The 20,524-nt window shown below is 45.4% G+C and overlaps 1 protein-coding gene across 4 annotated transcripts in view; it reads left to right on the top strand.

The window, feature by feature from the left end:
• Nucleotides 1–3,197: 3,197 nt before the first annotated feature.
• Nucleotides 3,198–20,524, top strand: part of LOC119967382 (syntaxin-7-like) — a 52,806-nt gene continuing 35,479 nt past the window's right edge. The window contains exons 1-3 of one of the 4 annotated variants that reach the window (XM_038799876.1): nucleotides 3,210–3,276; nucleotides 4,102–4,164; nucleotides 11,079–11,294. In XM_038799876.1, the coding sequence (XP_038655804.1) occupies nucleotides 11,183–11,294 (112 nt within the window). In that variant the 5' untranslated portion in view covers nucleotides 3,210–3,276; nucleotides 4,102–4,164; nucleotides 11,079–11,182. Of the gene's footprint in view, nucleotides 3,277–3,301; nucleotides 3,324–4,101; nucleotides 4,165–9,413; nucleotides 9,532–9,825; nucleotides 9,946–11,078; nucleotides 11,295–20,524 lie in introns of those variants that run through there. The other 3 variants (XM_038799878.1, XM_038799877.1, XM_038799879.1) reach the window with 3 other exon arrangements.

Here is a 20,524-nt window from a genome sequence, read left to right as displayed (position 1 = left end):
GAACAGCAGTGAAAAGTCTCCATCAAAGGACACAACACACACCAAACTCTGTTTCACATAAATATTCAGTCTTGGGAAGGGTGTTTGCATTGATGAAGTTGAGGGAGGGGGATACCTGCATTGGCAAGTGTGAGGGGGAGGATGCCCTCATTGCTGGCGGGGGCGGGAGATGCCTCGGGTCTCTAATGCCCCAATGCCAACAATGATGAAGGACATTAACTTCAATTTGAGATCTGGGTGCCCTTGTACAATGGCACCCTGATCACTGTAGAGCCAAGCTTGCTGACATTTTTAGACCCTGTCCCTCAGGAATTTCAGCACAAAGCACACACCCCTGCTTTTTTCTGAGCAAGTGTCAGAAGATTTGGAGAAAACCAGCCTGTTTCTCTGGGGAGAAAACATGCTGGTTTTCAGTCAGAACTTGACACTTTGCAATTTTCTCGTAAAATTGCACCCAACATCTTGCTATGGCCACTCATCACATCTAGCATGACCTATAGGAAAGAGTCAGAGAGACATGGGTAGTCTTCGCACTATTTTTTTTTTGTTGCTGTAAAGATGCACGCAGACATTCTTATCCTTAATGGGCTCCCTTTAAATAGAAAACCTTCCTTTGAAAGAGTGCAGGCATGCAGGTCATCAGAATGCCCGCACTCTGTCACTGGTCAGAAAACCCAGAAGTGGGATGTTAATACCATGGCTAAGTCAATGAGCCACATTAAAGTCCACTGATATGTGCTCCTGATCCACTACCACGCTTCCCCACAACAATTGGATATTATACAACCCATAACTTCCATCCTTGCCCTCTCCATAATTCTTCTCTCCTTTTTGCATCTTCTCTTCTCCCTAACCTTGATTCCACTCCCATCAGGAAGCTCAGATACAAGAACAGCACGAACCAGGGGAGGCAGTGGCATAGTCACTGGATTAGTAATACAGACACCCAGGGCAATAGTCTGGGGACCCGGACTTGAATCCCATCATGGTAGATGGGGAAGTATGAATTCAATAACAAAAGAGAGGAATTAAAAGTGTCCATGAATTGATTGTTGTAAAAACTTATCTGGTTCACTAGTATCCTTTTGGGAAGGATATCTGCCATCCTTACAGGTCTGGCCCAAGTTGACTCTTCAATGCCCTCTGAAATGGCTCAGCAAGCCACTCAGTTCAAGAGCAATTAGGGATGGGAACTGCCAGTGCAGCCAACGACATCCACATGCCGTGGAGTAAAAAAGGCAAGTTACACACTTCATGCAGTGAGTCACAAAGAGCCCAAAATTAAATTTAAGTTGCCAATTAAGTAAATGGATTAGAGTTTGACTGTACACATTTCCAACCAAAAGTACTTCATGTACCAACTGTGGTTCAGTTCGGATGACCAACTAAACTTCTGCAATACATGATAGGTAGCTAACTTTACTTAACACAGGGGCTGGTTCTCCGTTTCAGTGGCTAAGTGCCAGCTCGAATGGAGAACTCACAGGAATTTTATGACCAAAAACCGGCGCCGACCCCAAACTAATTCCAGGACCGGTGAGGGGCTTGCAGCAGCGGCGGGCGAAACTCCCTGCTCCTGCACCGAAAACGGCCGTGTCTCTGGCCACAGATGCGCACATCTGATGACGTGCAGCAGTCGCGCCATAAAACATGGTGCCGTCCATACGCGGGCACGACCCGCCATCCGCAACCCTACAGGCCACCCCCCACCCCACCCCACCCCACCCCCCACCCCTCGTGGAAGCCCTCCCTGGTCAGCGGCACGGATCCCAGCCGGGTGCGGCAGTGCTCGCCACAATCAGCAACCGCTAGGCCGGGTTTCCGACTTCTGAGAACACATGTGTCCCGCGCCGTCGGGAACTAAGCCTATTGGGGGCACAGCATCGCGAGAGGGTCTGCCGATAACTCACCAACGCCACTGCAATGGCGCACAGCGCTCAACACGATTACATAATTCCTGAGGAGGTGGAGCAGGGCTGACCAGCATCAAACCGGCATCGGCCCCAATTTGGGCATTGGAGTCGTTTTTCTGCCCAATCGCTGATTATGATAACGCTGTCGGGTAACAGAGAATCCAGCCCCATGTTTTTGCAATCAAGTGCGATAAGATGTGTTCCACAGACAAAGAAAGCAAGGCCAGCAGATGTGAGATGTTTTTGCAAACTAACATTGAGGAAAATGGGTAACTGGTCAGCCGTGGACATGGCTAAATAACTTTACCGATGCTGGAAGAAACTGAATATAAAGTTAGCAGCCTCAGCAGAGATCTGTGGGACCAACTATCAAGCAAGAAGACCACCCAGAGTCTGGGACTCAGAGGAAGACCAGTTCAACTTAAGGGAGGTCGGTCACCTCACCTTGCAATGGATAATATCTGAGTCTTGTGGTTCATTGTAACAAGCAATCAGCACTTCAACCAGCAGAATGAAGAGCAGTTCAGTGTTTATCTGATGTTTTAAGCATTAATAAAGTGATTTGTGCAAAATATTTAAAGAGATGTTCAGTGTTTATCTAGTGTTTTAAACAGTAATAAAGATTCAGTTGAAATATCTTGTGGTATTTCTTTGTCCTCCATGTCAGCTGATACCTCAGTCTGAGGGCAAGGTAAGGAGAGGGCGGGGCCAGGCGGGGACAGGGGCGGGGCCAGGGGGACAGGGGCGGGGGAGGGCGGGGACAGGGGCGGGGGGAGGGCGGGGACAGGGGCGGGGGGAGGGCGGGGACAGGGGCGGGGGGAGGGCGGGGACAGGGGCGGGGGGAGGGGCGGGGGCGGGGGGGGGGGGAGGGCGGGGGAGGGGGGGGAGGGGGGGGGGGAGGGGGGGCGGGGGGGGGGGGGAGGGGGGGCGGGGGGGGGGGGGGGGAGGGGGGGCGGGGGGGGGGGGGAGGGGGGGGGCGGGGGAGGGGGGGGCGGGGGGGGGGGGAGGGGGGGGGGCGGGGGAGGGGGGGGGCGGGGGAGGGCGGGGACAGGGGCGGGGGGGGGCGGGGACAGGGGCGGGGGGGGGCGGGGACAGGGGCGGGGGGAGGGCGGGGACAGGGGCGGGGGGAGGGCGGGGACAGGGGCGGGGGGAGGGCGGGGACAGGGGCGGGGGGAGGGCGGGGACAGGGGCGGGGGGAGGGCGGGGACAGGGGCGGGGGGAGGGCGGGGACAGGGTAGACGGCGCCAAGGGAATGGATGGGCGGCGCCAAGGGAATGGATGGGCGGGGCCAGGGGACGTGGGGAAGGTCAGAGGTCGAGACGGAGGAGCCAGGGAGCGGGGACTGAGGTTCCGACCGGAGCAGGTATCAGCCGCCTCCTCTCCCACACGCACCTGTTCCGCTGCTGCTGGGTAGGCTCGCGGGGGAGGAGATAATCCGCCCGGAGCTGAGTCCGGGCCCTGGCTTCACCTGGGAGCGGCCGCCGAGAAGGGGCGGACACTGCCATTCCCCATCCCTCCCTCACAGCTGTCCCAGCGCCATTCCCGGGAAGGGCGGCGACAACAAGCCTTTGCAGAGCTGATTTGATGGGTGACGAGTGGGTGGGTGTCTCCGGGAGGAGGAGCCGGTGCTCCCCCCGGACGGAGCAGCCGGGTGGGTGGGTGCAGTGATCTGACCCTCCCGGGGCTGGCAGTGCCACCGGCAGCTCCCCGCCCCCCAGCACTCGGCTTCCTCAGCCGGGCGGCCGTGCTCTGCCCAAGGCCGGCGTCTCGGCCTCCGATAGGCAGGAAGTGACTTGGCTTCGGGAGCCGGCGGGGCGATGCCTTGCACAACCCCCCTGTTGGCATCGACCGGCCGATCCCTCCTGCGGCGATTGGGTGGCCGGGGGGGGGGGGGGGGGGCTGTGGGAGGCGTCTCGGAGAAGCTTCGCCCCTGGGGTAGATGGCCGTGAGTTCAACTTGCGCTCCAGACCTTCAGCACCAAATTGGAAGCTGAAAGTGTTTTCTTTCAGATAAGACCTAAACCGAGGCCCTGTCTGTGCTGTTCGGTCGACCGTAAAAACTCCCATGGCATTATCTTGAAGAAGAGTAGGGGAGGTATCCCTATAGTCCAGGCCAGCGTTTATCTCTCAAATGATTTCCTACATGACAACAGTGATTGCACTTCAAGCAGACTTAAATTTACTTTCAGATGTTCTGAAGAAAGAACAGTACAGCACAGGAACAGACCCTTCAGCCCTCCAAGACTGTACCGGTAATGATACCACCCTTAGCCAAAACCCTCAGCACTTCCTAGTGTCCTATCCTCTATACCCATCCTATCCATGTATTTGTTGAGATGTCTTTTGGACGCTGTTAATGTATTTGTTTCCACAACCTCACCTGGCAGTGCGTCCCAGGCACTCAACACACTCTGTAAAAAAAAAAACAAAAAAAAACTGCCTCACAGAACTCCTCTAAACATTGGCCCATGGACCATAAACCTATGCCCCCTAGTGACTGACTCCTCCACCCTGGCAAAGAGTGGTTGCCCATCCACTCTATCCATCCTCTTATCAGGTGGCCCCTCAACCTCCGTCGTTCTACTGAAAACAGTCCGAGTCGATTCAACCTCTCCGCAGAGCTAACACTCTACAGACCAGGCAACATCTGGTTAACTGCTTCTGCACCATCTCCAAAGCCTCCACATCCTTCTGGTTGTGTGGCGACCAGAGTTGTGCGCAATATCCGAAGTGCAGCCTCACCAAGGTTCTATACAACTGTAGCATGACTTGCCAGTTTTTGTACTCTGTGCCCAGTCCAATGAATGCAAGCATTCCATATGTTTTCTTGACTATAGTGCCCACTTGTGTTGCCATTTTTAAAGATCTGTGGACCTGTATGCCCAGATCTCTTGACTTTCTATATTCTTAAGAGTTTTCCATTTACTGTATATTTTCCCTCTATGTTAGACCTAATGCATTACCTCCCATTTGTCTGGATTAAACTCCATTTGCCATTTCTCTGCCCAAGTCTCCCAACATCTATGTCCTGCTGTATTCTCTGCCAATCCTCAACACTATCTGCCACTCCACCAACCTTGGTGTCATCCACGAATTTACTCATCAGACCAGCTACCTTTTCCTCCAAATCGTTTATGTCTTCCACTAACAACAGAGGCCGCAGCACCGATCCCTGTGGAACACCACTAGTCACAACCTTCCATTCAGAAAAACACCCTTTACTGCTACCCTATGCCCTCTGTGACTGAACCAGTTCTGTATCATCCTAAAGTTATGAAAGGTGCTGTACAAATGCAAGTATTTCATTTTGTGAGAGGAAAAAAGTATAATGGAAATAAAGAATCTGTTCTGGGGGCAGTGGGGGACCAGAGGAGGATAGATGAGAGGAAGTAGAGCATTCATTGTCTTGAGCTTCTGTTTTTTTTAAATTCAGGACAGTGAGTTGGTAGTACTTTGAACTGATATTTCAAATAAGGAGCCAGAAATCAGAGTTGAGTTGTAACAATGTTATATTCTGCAAAGTGAGGAAGAATTGATCTAAATTCAGTGAAGTTTGAGTGCCTTATAATGAACCCTTGATTAGATTGCATCATTGAGGGGTGGCACAGTGGTTAGCACTGCTGCCTACGGCTCTAAGGACACTGGTTTGAATCCCGGTCCTGGGCCACTGCCCATTTGAAGTTTGCACATTCTCCCCGTGTCTGAGTGGGTTTCACCCCACAACCTAAAGATGTGCAGGTTGGGTGGATTGACAATGCTCAATTGCCCATAATTGGGGGTGGGGGGGAACATTATTGCGTACTCAGATTTATGTTAAAAAAAGTACTTTGCAACATTGAATATCGATCCTTATGTTTAGCTTTTTCTTTAAATGTATTTCTGTCTATACTGTGCTCACAGCAATTGTGTCTCAGCCCCATATTTTCAAAATAAGAAGCATGAAAACTGAAACCTGGAAGCTATAGTGTTGCTAGTTGCAGTTCCTGACAATTGTGATTGGTAACCTTTTACTTTGTGTGCGAAGCACTTGTTTTATTTTTGAAGGTTTAAGATTTTTGGTTTATCTTATAATGATTAAAGTAGGTAAAGTTACTGTAGTCCCAGGTGAGTAGCACGGTAGCATTGTGGATAGAACAATGGCTTCGCAGCTCCAGGGTCCCAGGTTCGATTTTGGCTTGGGTCACTGTCTGTGCGGAGTCTGCACATCCTCCCCGTGTGTGCGTGGGTTTCCTCCGGGTGCTCCGGTTTCCTCCCACAATCCAAAGATGTGCAGGTTAGGTGGATTGGCCATGATAAATTGCCCTTAGTGTCCAAAATTGCCCTTAGTGTTGGGTGGGGTTATTGGGATAGGGTGGAGGTGTTGAACTTGGGTAGGGTGCTCTTTCCAAGAGCCAGTGCAGACTCGATGGGCTGGATGGCCTCCTTCTGCACTGTAAATTCTATGATGACCATAGCCTTCTTTCCCCTTTGAGGGGGAAGAGATGACTGGTGGTGATCTAACCTGAGGATCATCACACCACAGGAAAGGGACAAGGTTGAGAAGGCAGGGCCTTCATGAATAACCTCAGCCAATATGGGAATTGAACCTTCTCTGTTGGCCTCGCAATGCATCACGAACCATCTGTCTAGCCAAGTGAGCTAAACCAGCCTCCATTTTACTGATTACACATTAATGATTGCCATAAAGACATCAAGATTATATATTTCAAGTTTTGTTCCTTTCTGTTGACGGATTGAAATGGACATATTGAACTTCTCTATTTGCATAATCACAGAAAAGCTCACTGGCCGCTTGTTTCAAAAAATTACATCAGTGTCATTTGGCAACCTATCCTAGATGTGTACAAAATTAATTTATCCATTTTTGAAATGGGCATCTCACTAACATTTAAAATAGCTTCTTCAAATGGCATTCTTAAACTGGCAGGTTATGAGAGTAATTTGTGCTGTGTGCATGTAATGAGTCAAAGGTGGGGCTTGCGTTGTGAAATCTTGTCAAGGATGTAGGTGTCTCCAAATCCACAACTGACTAAACTTTAAATAGCTTGAGGAACTGGCACCCACTATTTTATTGATGCAACTGGCATTTGCGTGTTTGAAATAGTTTGATTTGTTGAAAGCTCTATATAGGTACAAACAGTGCAACATTGTAAATTCAACATCTATACAATATAAATCTTCTCCCTGTCTATATTTACTGTCGTCACTGCCCTTATTGGTGCCATATTTTGTATTTCCCCATTGTCAATGGATATGTCCACATGTTTAATTTGTTTATGTTAGTTATCGCTTGTCACAACGTAATGTAACAATGAGACTACAGCTAATAGGTGATCCTGCATTTTGAATATTGGAATTTAAATTCTGGTCTTGAGTTTCACATCATTTGTCAAATTTTTCAGAGATTTTTTTTTCTTTTTAAAGCTGTTCTACTTGTGATCTTTGGAAAATAATTTATGAATGAAATCATTTTGTATGGTCTCCTTTTTTTTGTTTGCATGTTACTATCCATTTTTAAAACCCATCTTTCTCCAAGCAAAATACTGCAATGCTGGAATCTGAAATAAAATCAAGAAATGCTGGAAATACTCTGGTCCGGCAGCTTCTGTGGAGAGAGAAAGTGTTAACAATTCGGACTGATGGCTGGTCATCAGATGTTCTGATTAAAAAGACAGTTAGTGAGTTGTTGAAAGAGGCTGCAAAAAGATTTAGTCAGAAAATTATGTTTTTGCAGACAAATGAGTGACTCTGGAAATAATGTGGTTAGATCTGCAATGCAGAATTATTGCTGGAGACAAAATAAGTTTTTGTTTTGTTGCAGTGTGAAATAATAATTTTGGGTGAATTCTTTAAGCATTTTTAAAAAATTAGAATCCCAATTCTAAGGCAGCCTGGTGGTGCGGTGGTTCAATCCCGGGCCGGGCCATTGTCCAAATGGAGTTTGCACATTCTCCCGTGTCTGGGTGGGTCTCACCCCCACAGCCCAAAAAGATTTGCAGAGTCGGTGAATTGGCCATGCTAAATTGTCCCTTAATTGGGAAAGAAAATAATTGGGTACACTGTAAAAAAAATTTTTTAAATCCAATTCTCTCTCCAATTAAGGGGCAATTTAGCGGAACTGCTTTAATAATCGGGGTATCCTCCCCCCTCCCTCCCCGTACATTGGTACTGAGAGGAGGGTACCCTTTTTCTCCAACACAAAATTAGTATTTGTACCGTTTGGCCTTGTATATATTTTTTACTGTTTTAATAAAAAGATGTGGCCAATCGGCCTACCTTGCACATCTTTGGGTTGTGGGGGTGAGGCCCACACAGACGGGAGAATGTGCAAACTCGACACGGATAGTGACCCGGGGCCGGGATCGAACCCGGGTCCTCAGCACCGAAAGGCAGCAGTGGAATCCTTTGAATATTGAAGTATGTATGCCGGAGTGTTTGTCAGGAGAACTAGGAGCTTCTTAGGATATCTGTACAACAGTATAAAGTTGCATTCTGATGGAGAAAACCCTGGTGAGGCAAACTAATTTGAAATTTAGCACCACATTAGATATATATGTAAAGTTTGAGTCAGAATTTTTTTTTGTGGAGGGGATTGACATTGTCGTGTCTGGAGGTGTGCTAGGAAATCTATAATGCAAACTTGTGGCTGGTTGGTTCCCTTTTTCAGCAGCATGTGAAAGTGCGTTTTCCCCAAACACTGATTCTCAGCTGAAATTGACAACCGAGAGAAAACGTGAGGGGGGATAAATATGCATATATTAAACTCTAAATTGCACAGTTGATTGTGATTCATGTTTGTATTAGATCTAAACCTGCCGCCTTTCCTATTTTTGAGAAAGTGTATATTGTGGACATGCCTTTCCGTGAACCACACTAATTCACATGTTTTGTAGCAGCTGCTCTCTGTTTCGGGGATTTGATTACTGCAGAAGGAAGTATATCAGCTTCCTCTTTTTTTGAAACGTGTTACTTAAAACTGAGTTGTTTTGAAGAAATGCAAAAAGCCGTGAAAGACAAAGCAAAGGTCATAACATAAAACCTGAGTTTTCTGTATTTCGTTTACTATCAGTTGGATAATTTTTATGAAGCTACGCTTTTGTAAAAGTGAAATTTATGCATAAATCTGTGAGGTTATCTTTGCCATTTTTGGTCTGTAGGCAAACTGGTTTGCACTATGGTAGTCAACTCCAAGCTCTTTGGTAGGATACTCTTTCAAAGAGCCGGTGCAGACTCGATGGGCTGAATGGCCTCCTTCACTGTAAATTCTATGAAATCTATGTAAGCATGGCCTGGCATGGCTCAGGAGCCTCATTGCTGCATTTGCTGCAGGGGAAGACAGTGGGCTGAGAAAGTGCACTATTCACTGGCCTACGCTTTCTCTGGGCCCTCTACTTGGCCAGCTGAGCTCTTCATTTCTGCTTGCCCTCATTGCCCTTCCAAACAGTCTGCCTCCAGGGGTCCCAGCAGTCACAGAATTTCCACCTTCCTATGTCGCTTGTAGGTATCCTTGTAGCGGAGATATGGACGTTGAGGTCGTCACCCAGTGGCCAATTTACCATGCAGAAGATCTTTGGGTGTGCATACAGCGGTTATCCACCCGATGGACATGGCTGAACTAGGTGACCTTTTAACCTTTGCAATAATAATGACAAACAGCTGCAGCAACTTTGTGACAGAAATATTGGCCCTTTCCAATGCAGTTGTTAATTGTTTGAGTGTCTTTAATTCATTCCTTGTAAGATTAATTTAGTTTCCCAGAAGTATATTTGTATTGTCTCTGATGACAGCAGTCTACTTGTATGTAAAGAGAAGCTTTCAGATGGCATATCAGTAGCCACCTGACACTCAATTGATGTGGCCGCGTTGTTAATCCGAAGTCCACCCTGTACATTTTGTTGTATTTTCTGTGCTAGTGAATGGTGCAATTCCGAGCCTGATTTGACAGCCTGAAATACTATCAGAAATGCAGTGCAATTGATAAATTTAAAGGAAGCGGCTATCAACTGAAAGTTGGGGAGTACGGATGTTTCATGGTAGGACACAGATTTTCAATGTAATTCTCAATTTGGCAAGTTTCTGATACTTTGTTGGAAACCTGAACTGATGCAAGACGTTTTCATTCTGTAACACCGGGTTATCTGTCTTGCAGCAAGTCTTATGTGCATAGTGGTTATTTTCATTTTGTCTTCCATTTGTTTGTTGCATTTATGTACCACCTTTCATGACTTCAGAATATCCCATAGCACCTTACAGCCAGTAAAATGTTTTTGGTGTCATCACTGTTATAATGCCAGGGTAAGCATGGTATCCAACTTTCACAAAGCGGGTTCTTACAAACTGCACTGAGGTAACTGACTAGATTGTTGGTTTTTAGTGATGCTGATTGAGGAACATGTATTGGGAAGGATGCTAGAAGAACTTGCTAGTTTCTCAGTTCCTTCCACAGGATCCTAAATGGTTAGATGGAGCCTCAGTGAAACGTTGCATTTGTAAAACTGTACCCTGGCCAGTGCAACATTCCATTAGTAGTTACTGAAAACATAACAATGGATCCCCACAGTGCGGAACAAGGTTATTCAGCCCATAGAGTTTGCACCGACCTTCTGAAAGAGCACTCTACAAATCCCCTTCCCTATTCCTGCAACACCTTAACCTGCATATCCCTGGACACGAACGGACAGTTTTTTTAACCTTGTCCAATCCACCTAACCAGCACATCTTTAGACTGTCGGAGGAAAATGGAGCACCCAGAGGAAACCCATGCAGACATGGGGAGAAAGTATCAACTCCACACAGTCACCCAAGTCCGGAATTGAATCAGGGTCCCTGGCGCTGTGAGGCAGCAGTGCTAATCACTGTACGGCTGCGCCACCCAAACTTTGCCCTAGATTATGTGTCTGAGTTTATAGAGTGGGATTTCACTCTACAATTGGGGTGAATGTTATTACTGAGCCTAGACTAATGCCCAATGCAGATAAATTACAGAAGCTCTTTTTGTGTGTTTTCTTCATTTTGCCACTTCTGGGAATTCAGAAATTGTTTTGAATTTTTAAAAATGTATTATATTTATGACCCCTGATTTTGAATTTCTTACAAGTGGAGATATCTTCTGTACCCTATTGAATCATTTTCATAATTTAATATTAATATATAAATACTATTTCAGCTGTTTTCCAGGGGCCAAACAGAATCCACGCGTGAAGGTTATTTGAACTTCTGATGCTGGTCAACTGAATCTCGCTGGAGTTTTACTTAACCTAATAACCAATCATGGCTTCTGAAAGAAATGAAGGCGGGTACTTGGAAGAATCAAATTTATCTTCAGAAACACATCAGCTTGCTCAAATAATAAGTTCCAACATCCAGAAGATTGCACAAAATTGTAAGTTACAAACTATCTTCCTTTGTTGGAACAATTTTTATTTCCAAAAACAGATTTGCCATTGTAATCTCGTAAGAATATATTATAGATGGCTGGTAGCACGGAACTTGAATATCGCTGAAAAGAGAGTCATGATGCCGAAACTTTTCATCTTGCAATCATCAGGACAAACGCAAGAATGCAAAATTTCAAATTGTCACGACAATTATACCATAAGGGAAAAGGGCACCGATTGGTTGATATGTTGACTCTGGCCAAGATGTTGCTATTGAATAAGCACAAATGAACTGTAGACTCTATTGGGAGAACCATATAAACTTTTTGTTAACAAAGTTGAAGCTAATGGAATGGGAGGATTAGTGCTCAATTAGATTTCAAAAATGGGGTACGAACAGAAAGCAACGAGTCATGGTACTTTGTACTGGACGGCTTTTGTTTTGCTGTATATAAACAACTCGGATTTTAGAATACAGAGTAAAATTTCAAAATTTGTCGACCATTCCAAGTTTGCTCTACTCTACCAGAGTTTTTTTTTTATAAATGTTTAGCATAACGTCTTTGCATTCGATGTCTATATTTATGAAGCTCAAGGTGCAACATGCTTTACTGATCGCTTTCTCAGTATGCCCTGTCACCTTCAAAGATTGATGCAAATGCCCCCCCTCAGTTTCTGTTCTTTCTTCAGAATTTTGCCATTTGGTTTATATTGCATCATCTTACCCCTTTGGCGAAATGTATCAATTTGCTCTTCTCTGAATTAAATTCTGTCCACCACCTGTCTGGCCAGTCTGCTAATCTACATGTCTTGTTGCAGGTGATTGGTATCATCCTCACTATTTTCACAGTAACTTCATTGCAGTGTTAATGTAAGCCTGCTTGTGACACAAAGAAAGATTATTATAATTATTTGGTGTTGCTCCAGGTTTTGTATCATTGGCAAGTTTTTGAATTTTATTCTATATTGGGACTCAGGGACCCAGTTTCAATTCCAGTCTTGGGCGACTGTCTGTGTGGACATTCTCCCCGTGTGTGCGTGGGTTTCCTCCGGATGCTCCTGTTTCCTCCCACAGTTCAAAGATGTGCAGGTTAGGTGGATTGGCCATGGTAAATTGCACCTTACTGTTCAAAGGTGTGCAGGTTAGGGGTTGAGGATAGAGAGGGGGAATGGGTCGAGGCCGGAGGCTCTTTCAGAGTGTCGGTGCAGACCTGACAGGCAAATAGTCTCTTTCAGCACTGTCTGGATTCTATGGATTCCAGAATCACAGAATACTGCAGAAGAGGCCCTTCAGCCTATCGAGTCTTTGATGACGCATGAAAGGCCCTGACCTCCCCACCTAATCCCACTTACCAGCACATAGCCCAGATTCTTGAATGTTATGATATGCCAAGTAGTCATCCAGGTACTTTTTTAAAGGATGTGAGGCATCCTGCCTCTACCACCCTCTGAGGCAGTGCATTCCAGACCATCACCACTCTTTGGGTAAAAAAGGTTTTCCTCAAATCCCCCACTAAACCTCCCACCCCTCACTTTGACCTTGTGACCACTCCTAGCTGACCTTTCAAATTAGGGGAACAGCTGCTCCCTATCCACCCTGTTCATGCCCCTCGTAATCTAGTACACCTCGATCAGGTCACCCCTCAGTCTTCTCTGCTCCAAAGAAAACAACCCAAGCCTATCCAACCTCTCTTCATAACTTAAATGTTCCATCCCAGGTGACATTCTGGTGAAAGCGACAGGGAGCAGGGAGTTAAATGGCAAGATACGCAGGAGGATAACATGTAGGCAGGTGGATTTAAGCTTGAGGCAGACTAGGAATGCAACAAACAGGAAGGATAACTTTGGACATCTTAGGACTTCCAATATCTGTACTGATAAGAAAGTTAACATTAAGGCACTTTACCTGAATGCTCGTAGCATTTGTAACAAAGTAGATGAACTAATGGCACAGATCATCGTGAATGATTATGATGTGGTAGGCATCACAGAGACATGGCTGCAGGGGGTTCAGGGCTGGCAGTTAAACATCCAAGGATATACAACCTATCGAAAAGACAGGGAGGTGGGCCGAGGGGGTGGGGTTGCCTTGTTAGTTAAGAACAAAATTAAATCTATGGCACTAAACGACATAGGGTCGGATGATGTGGAGTCTGTGTGGGTAGAATTGAGGAACCACAAAGGCAAAAAAACCATAATGGGAGTTATGTACAGACCGCCTAACAGTGGTCAGGACCAGGGGCGCAACATGTACCGGGAAATAGAAAAGGCATGTCAGAAAGGCAAGGTCACAGTGATCATGGGGGACTTCAATATGCAGGTGGATTGGGTAAATAATGTAGCCAGTGGATCCAAAGAAAAGGAATTCATGGAATGCTTACAAGATGGCTTTTTGGAACAGCTTGTCATGGAGCCCACAAGGGAGCAGGCTATTCTGGACCTAGTGCTATGTAATGAACCAGACTTTATTAAAGATCTTAAAGTAAGGGAACACTTAGGAAGCAGCGATCATAATATGGTTGAGTTCAGTCTGCAGTTTGAAAGAGAGAAGGCAAAATCGGATGTAATGGTGTTACAGTTAAATAAAGGTAATTACGAGGGCATGAGAGAGGAACTGGTGAAAATCAACTGGAAGCAGACCCTAGCAGGGAAGACAGTAGAGCAAAAATGGCAGGAGTTTGTATGCATAATTGAGGACACTGTACAGAGGTTCATCCCCAAGAAAAGAAAGATTATCCAGGGAGGGATTAGACAGCCATGGCTGACAAAGGAGGTCAGGAAATGTATCAAAGAAAAAGAGAGATCCTATAAAGTGGCCAAAAGCACCGGGAAATCAGAAGATTGGGAAGGCTACAAAAACAAACAGAGGTTAACAAAGAGACAAATAAGGAAGGAGAGGATCAAATATGAAGGCAGGCTAGCCAGTAATATAAGAAATGATAGTAAAAGTTTCTTTCAATACATAAGAAACAAACGTCAGGCCAAAGTAGACATTGGGCCAATTCAAACTGATTCTGGAAGGCTAGTGATGGGAGATGAGGAAATGGCTGGAGAACTTAATAAGTACTTTGCGTCTGTCTTCACGGTGGAAGACGTTAGTAATATCCCAAAAATTATAAAGGGTCAGGGGGCTGAGTTGAGTATGGTTGCCATTACAAAAGAGATGGTGCTAAAAAAGCTAAAAGGTCTTAAAATTGACAAATCTCCTGGCCCCGATGGGCTACATCCTAGAGTTCTGAGGGAGGTGGCTGAAGAAATAGCGGAAGCGTTGGTTGAGATCTTTCAAAAATCACTGGAGTCAGGGAAAGTCCCGGACGATTGGAAGATCGCTGTTGTAACCCCCTTGTTCAAGAAAGGATCAAGACAAAAGATGGAAAATTATAGGCCAATTAGCCTAACCTCGGTTGTTGGTAAAATTCTAGAATCGATCGTTAAGGATGAGATTTCTAATTTCTTGGAAGAGCAGGGTCGGATTAGAACAAGTCAACATGGATTTAGTAAGGGGAGGTCGTGCCTGACGAACCTGTTAGAATTCTTTGAGGAGGTGACAAGTAGGTTAGACCAGGGAAACCCAGTGGATGTGGTCTATCTGGATTTCCAAAAGGCCTTTGATAAGGTGCCACACAGGAGGCTGCTGAGTAAGGTGAGGGCCCATGGTGTTCGAGGTGAGCTACTGGCATGGGTTGAGGATTGGCTGTCTGACAGAAGGCAGAGAGTTGGGATAAAAGGTTCTTTTTCGGAATGGCAGCCGGTGACCAGCGGTGTCCCACAGGGTTCAGTGTTGGGGCCGCAGCTGTTCACCATATATATTAATGATCTGGATGAAGGGACTGGGGGCATTCTAGCGAAGTTTGCTGATGATACGAAGTTAGGTGGTCAGGCAGGTAGTGCTGAGGAAGTGGGGAGGCTGCAGAAGGATCTAGACAGTTTGGGAGAGTGGTGCAGGAAATGGCTGATGCATTTCAACGTGAGAAAATGTGAGGTCTTGCACTTTGGAAAAAAGAATCCAAGCATAGACTACTTTCTAAACGGTGAGAAAATTCATAATGCCAAAGTACAAAGGGATCTGGGAGTGCTAGTCGAGGATTCCCTAAAGGTAAACATGCAGGTTGAATCCGTGATTAAGAAAGCGAATGCTATGTTGTCATTTATCTCAAGAGGGTTGGAATATAAAAGCAGCGATGTGCTACTGAGCCTTTATAAGGCTCTGGTTAGGCCCCATTTGGAGTACTGTGTCCAGTTTTGGGCCCCACATCTCAGGAAGGACATACTGGCACTGGAGCGTGTCCAGCGGAGATTCACACGGATGATCCCTGGAATGGCGGGTCTAGCATATGAGGAACGGCTGGCGTTCCTGGGATTGTATTCATTGGAGTTCAGAAGGTTAAGGGGAGATCTAATAGAAACTTACAAGATAATACATGGCTTAGAAAGGATGGACGCAAAGAAACTGTTTCCGTTAGGCGAGGAGTCGAGGACCCGTGGGCACAGCCTTAGAATTAGAGGGGGTAAATTCAAAACAGAAATGCGGAGACATTTCTTCAGCCAGAGAGTGGTGGGCCTGTGGAATTCATTGCCGCAGAGTGCAGTGGAGGCCGGGACGCTAAATGGCTTCAAGGCAGAGATAGATAAATTCTTGATGTCGCGAGGAATTAAGGGCTATGGGGAGAATGCTGGGAGGTGGAGTTGAAATGCCCATCAGCCATGATTGAATGGCGGAGTGGACTCGATGGGCCGAATGGCCTTACTTCCACTCCTATGTCTTATGGTCTTATGGTCTTATGGAATCTTCTCTGCACACACACCAGAGCAATTAAATCCTTCCTATAATGTGGTGACCAGAATTGCACACAGTACTCCAGCTGTCACCTCACCAGAGTTCCATGCAATTTCATCGTGACTCCCTGCTTTTGTAATCTGTGCCCCAATTGATAAAAACAAGTATCCCATATGCCTTTTACACCACCCTATTAACCTGCCCTTCTGCCTTCAGCGATCTATTGTCAAACACGCCAAGGTCTCTTTTGTTCTTCCCAGTGTCAGACCTTGTTAAATTAGTCCTTCCAAAGTGTATCACCTCTCTTTTTATTTAAATTCCATCTGCCGCTATCCGCCACATATTTTCCTGTAACTGTAGAAACTCAACCTCACTGTTAACCGCCCAGCCTATCTTTTTGTCCTCCACAAACCCCCCACATAGTCATCAATGTCATTTATATCATAGAATTTCATAGAGTTTACAGTGCAGAAGGAGACCATTCGGCCCATCGAGTCTGCACCGGCTCTTGGAAAGAACCCCCTACCTAAGCTCACAACTCTACACTACACTATCTCTGTGACCCAGTAACCCCACCTAATCTTTTTGGACACTAAAGGCAATTTTGCATGGCCAATCCACCTAACCTGCACATCGTTGGACTCTGGGAGGAAGCCGGAGCACCCGGAGAAAACCCACGCAACACGGAAAGCGCAGACTAGGCACAGACAGTGACCCAAGCTGGGAATCGAACCTGGGACCCTGGAACTGTGAAGCAACTGTGCTAACCACTGTGCTACCATGCCCCCCATAATAAATGACAAACAATAGGGGGCCAGCATGGATCACTGGTACGCCATTGGTCACTAGCTTCCAGACACTAAAGCAGCCATCTATCATCTTCCGCTGTCTCCTACAGCTAAGCCAATTATGAATCCACCTTATCAAGTCATCCTCTAACCCATGTGCTTTGCCTTCTTATTAAGTCTGGCAAGTGAGACCTTGTCAAAGGCTTTGCTGAAATCTATGTAAACTAAATCAACTGCACGACCTTAATCTATACACTTGGCTACACGGTCAAAAAATTCAATGAAATTTGTTAGGCATGACCTCCTTCTGACAAAGCCATGCTGATTATCCCTGATCAAACTTTTCCTCTCCAAGTGTAGATAGATAATGTCCTTCAGAATCTTCTCCAGTAGTTTCCAACCACTGACGTGAGACTCACCAATCTGTAGTCTGGCTTGTCTCTACAACCTTTCTTAAATAGTAGCACCACATTAACTATTTTCCAATTTAAACCTCAACAAGTTGATCTGGAACTTGCTGCCTTTGAGGCCGGTGGGATCTGAAACGATCAATGATTTCAAAATAAGGGAGTGGTATTAGTTGGCATGGATAGAGATTTGTCTAATGGGCAGGAAACAGCGAGTGAGGAGAAGGGGTTATTTTTCAGGATGGCAACCTGTAACCGATGGGGTTCCACAGGGATCAGTGCTGGGACCGCAACAGCTTAAATATATATTAATGACTTGGAGAAAGGAAACAAATGCACTGTAACCAAATTTACAGATGACACAAAAGTAGGTGGAAAGGCACGTTGCAAGAGAGATACAGTTTGTAAAGAGATATTGATGGATTATGTAAGTGGGCAAAAAGTTGGCAAATGGAGTATAATGTGGGAAAATGTGAAGTTAATTTTGGAAGGGAGAACAAGAGAGGGTGCAACACAAAGGGACTTGGGGTACTTGTGCACGAGACACAGAAAGCTAGCACACAGGTGCAGCAGGTAATCAGGAAGGCTAATGGAATGTTGGCTCTCATTGCAAGGGGGTTGGAGTATAAGAGTAGGGACATCTTGCTGTAACTGTACAAGGTACTGGTGACACCACATCTGGAGTACTGTGAGCAGTTTTGGTCCCCTTATTTAAGGAAGATATTTCATTGGAGGCTGTTCAGAGAAGGTTCACTGGAATGATCCCTGGTATGGAGGGATTATTTTATGAGCAAAGGTTAGACACGTTGAAACTTTACTCATTGGAATTTAGAAGAATGAGAGGTGATCTCATTCAAACATATAGGATTCATAAGGGGCTGACAAGGTAAATGCTGAGAGAATGTTTCCTCTCATGGGGAGTCCAGGACCAGAGGGCATGATCTCAAAATAAAGGAGTGCCAATTTAAGACTGAGATGAGGAATTTCTTCTCAAGAGGGTGGTGAGTCTTTGGAACTCTTGCCCCAGAAAGCTGTGGGGGCAGAGCCCTTGTATATATTTAAGGCTGAGATAGGTAGGTTCTTGACCAGTAAGGGAATCCAGGGTTATGGAGAAAGGGCAGAAAAGTGGACATGAGGAACGTTGGGTCGGCCATGATCCTATTGAATGGTGCAGTAGGATCGAGGGGCCGAACGGCCTATTCCTATTTCTCATGTCTATTGGCAAGGATTTTGAGAGTCAAGAGATGTGGTGGAATTTGGGGAATGAATTAGAGTGAAGGGTTTTGAGGTACCTGAAATCACAGCTACTCCAATGTAAAGAAACTGTTTTAGATACCTGCATCAATTTTAGTAGAAAATGCTGTGACACCATGCATGTAATGACTAACTTATTCCACAACAGTGGACCTTTTGAAAACAATTTGTTTAAAGGAAGCAATCAATTCCTGACTCTTGAATTAATTTAAGTTTATTCCCCGTAATGATAAATCTTGTAATTTTTCACCTTTTGGTTTCACGCAAGGAACATTATGTTGAAGAATTTTATTTGAACCTCAGGCCCCAGTATAGTATAATTCTTGCCTTAATTTTAAAAAATCTGATCCATCTGATCTTTATTTAGTTCTATGATGGAATAGTTCAGTCAGAGACTTCACACTAAGTCTCTGCCAGTGCTTAGAAATCTAGTTGATAAGGGGTAGATAAGAATGGGCAAAGATGTTTTTACTCTCTTGAGATTATTTACCTCTGTTGACATTTTTGGAGTCTGTGAATTAACTTTGAGTTGATGTGAAGTGGTTCCTTGTCCACATCAATGGAAACGTGGCATTATAGCTCCAGTCAGATTGATGATCTCGCTGAGCACATGGAGAAATGCAAGATCACCTTCAGTTAGCTTGTATTTGTATCTGTATAGTAAGTTGTACAATGTCTTAAACAAGGTGTGGACATGAAAGGAATTAATATTTTTCCTTAAGGGCATGATACGTTACTGGTTATGGTACCAGGTTAACAGCCCTGAGGCTGCATTTATATTCCTGCCCAAGGCAAATTATGAAAATAAAAAAGTAAAACTGGTAATTTATTCACTTAGATGAAAATATATCATCATAGAACGGCGATTATAGTTTGAAGAAAAAAAAAACTGGTTCACTAATCCCAGAGAAGGGATCTTACCTCCCGTCTCATCAAGTAGGCCGGCATGAGGGGGGCACATGGTACAGTGGTTCGCACTGCTGCCTACGACACTGAGGACCCGGGTTCGAATCCCGGCCCTTTGACATTGTCCGCTTGGAGTTTGCACATTCTCCTCATGCCTGTGTGGGTTTCACCCCCACAACCCAAAGATGTGCAGGTTAGGTGGATTGGTCGTGCTAAATTGCCCCTCAATTGGAAAATAAATTGGGTAGCCTAAATTTATTTTTTTTAAAGTCAGCCTACATATGACCCCAGTCCCACACTGTTTAATTTACTCAGTGGCCCATGGGCAAAGAGTGTGATCATGCCATGCCATTCTTGTTGACATCTCATGGAGAAAATATTTTTATTAAAAGGCTAAAAGCTTTACTAGCACACTAGATATTGGATACACCAGTGGAAAATGCAAGTTTATATCAACAATTAATATAATATAATATGAGGTAGTATGGGTTGAAGTCAGAAATAGGAAAGGAGCAGTCACCTTGTTGGGAGTTTTCTATAAGTCCTCCAATAGCAGCAGAGATGTGGAGGAACAGATTGGGAAACAGATTTTGGAAAGCTGCACAAGTCACAGGGTAGTTATCATGGGTGACTTCCCAAACATTGAGTGGAAACTCTCTAGATCAAATAGTTTGGATGGGGTGGTGTTTGTGCAGTGTGTCCAGGAAGCTTTTCTAACACAGTATGTAGATTGTCTGACCAGAGGGGAGGCCATATTGGATTTGGTACTTGGTAATGAACCAGGGCAAGTGATAGATTTGTTAGTAGGGTAGCATTTTGGAGATAGTGACCAGAATTCTGTGACTTTCACTTTAGTAATGGAGAAGGATAGGTGCGTGTAACAGGGCAAGGTTTACAATTCGGGGAAGGGTAAATACGATGCTGTCAGACAAGAATTGAAGTGCATATGTTGGGAACATAGGCTGTCAGGGAAGGACACAAGTGAAATGTGAAACTTGTTCAAGGAACAGGTACTACGTGTCTTTGATATGTATGTCCCTGTCAGGCAGGGAAGAGATGGCCGAGTGAGGGAACCATGGTTGAGAAGACAGGTTGAATGTCTT

This window comes from Scyliorhinus canicula, chromosome 6 (genome assembly GCF_902713615.1).
Source record: "Scyliorhinus canicula chromosome 6, sScyCan1.1, whole genome shotgun sequence".
NCBI classification, from domain to species: Eukaryota; Metazoa; Chordata; class Chondrichthyes; order Carcharhiniformes; family Scyliorhinidae; genus Scyliorhinus; species Scyliorhinus canicula.
Note: the sequence above shows the minus strand (reverse complement) of the source record. Positions and strands in the feature narration are given on the sequence as shown.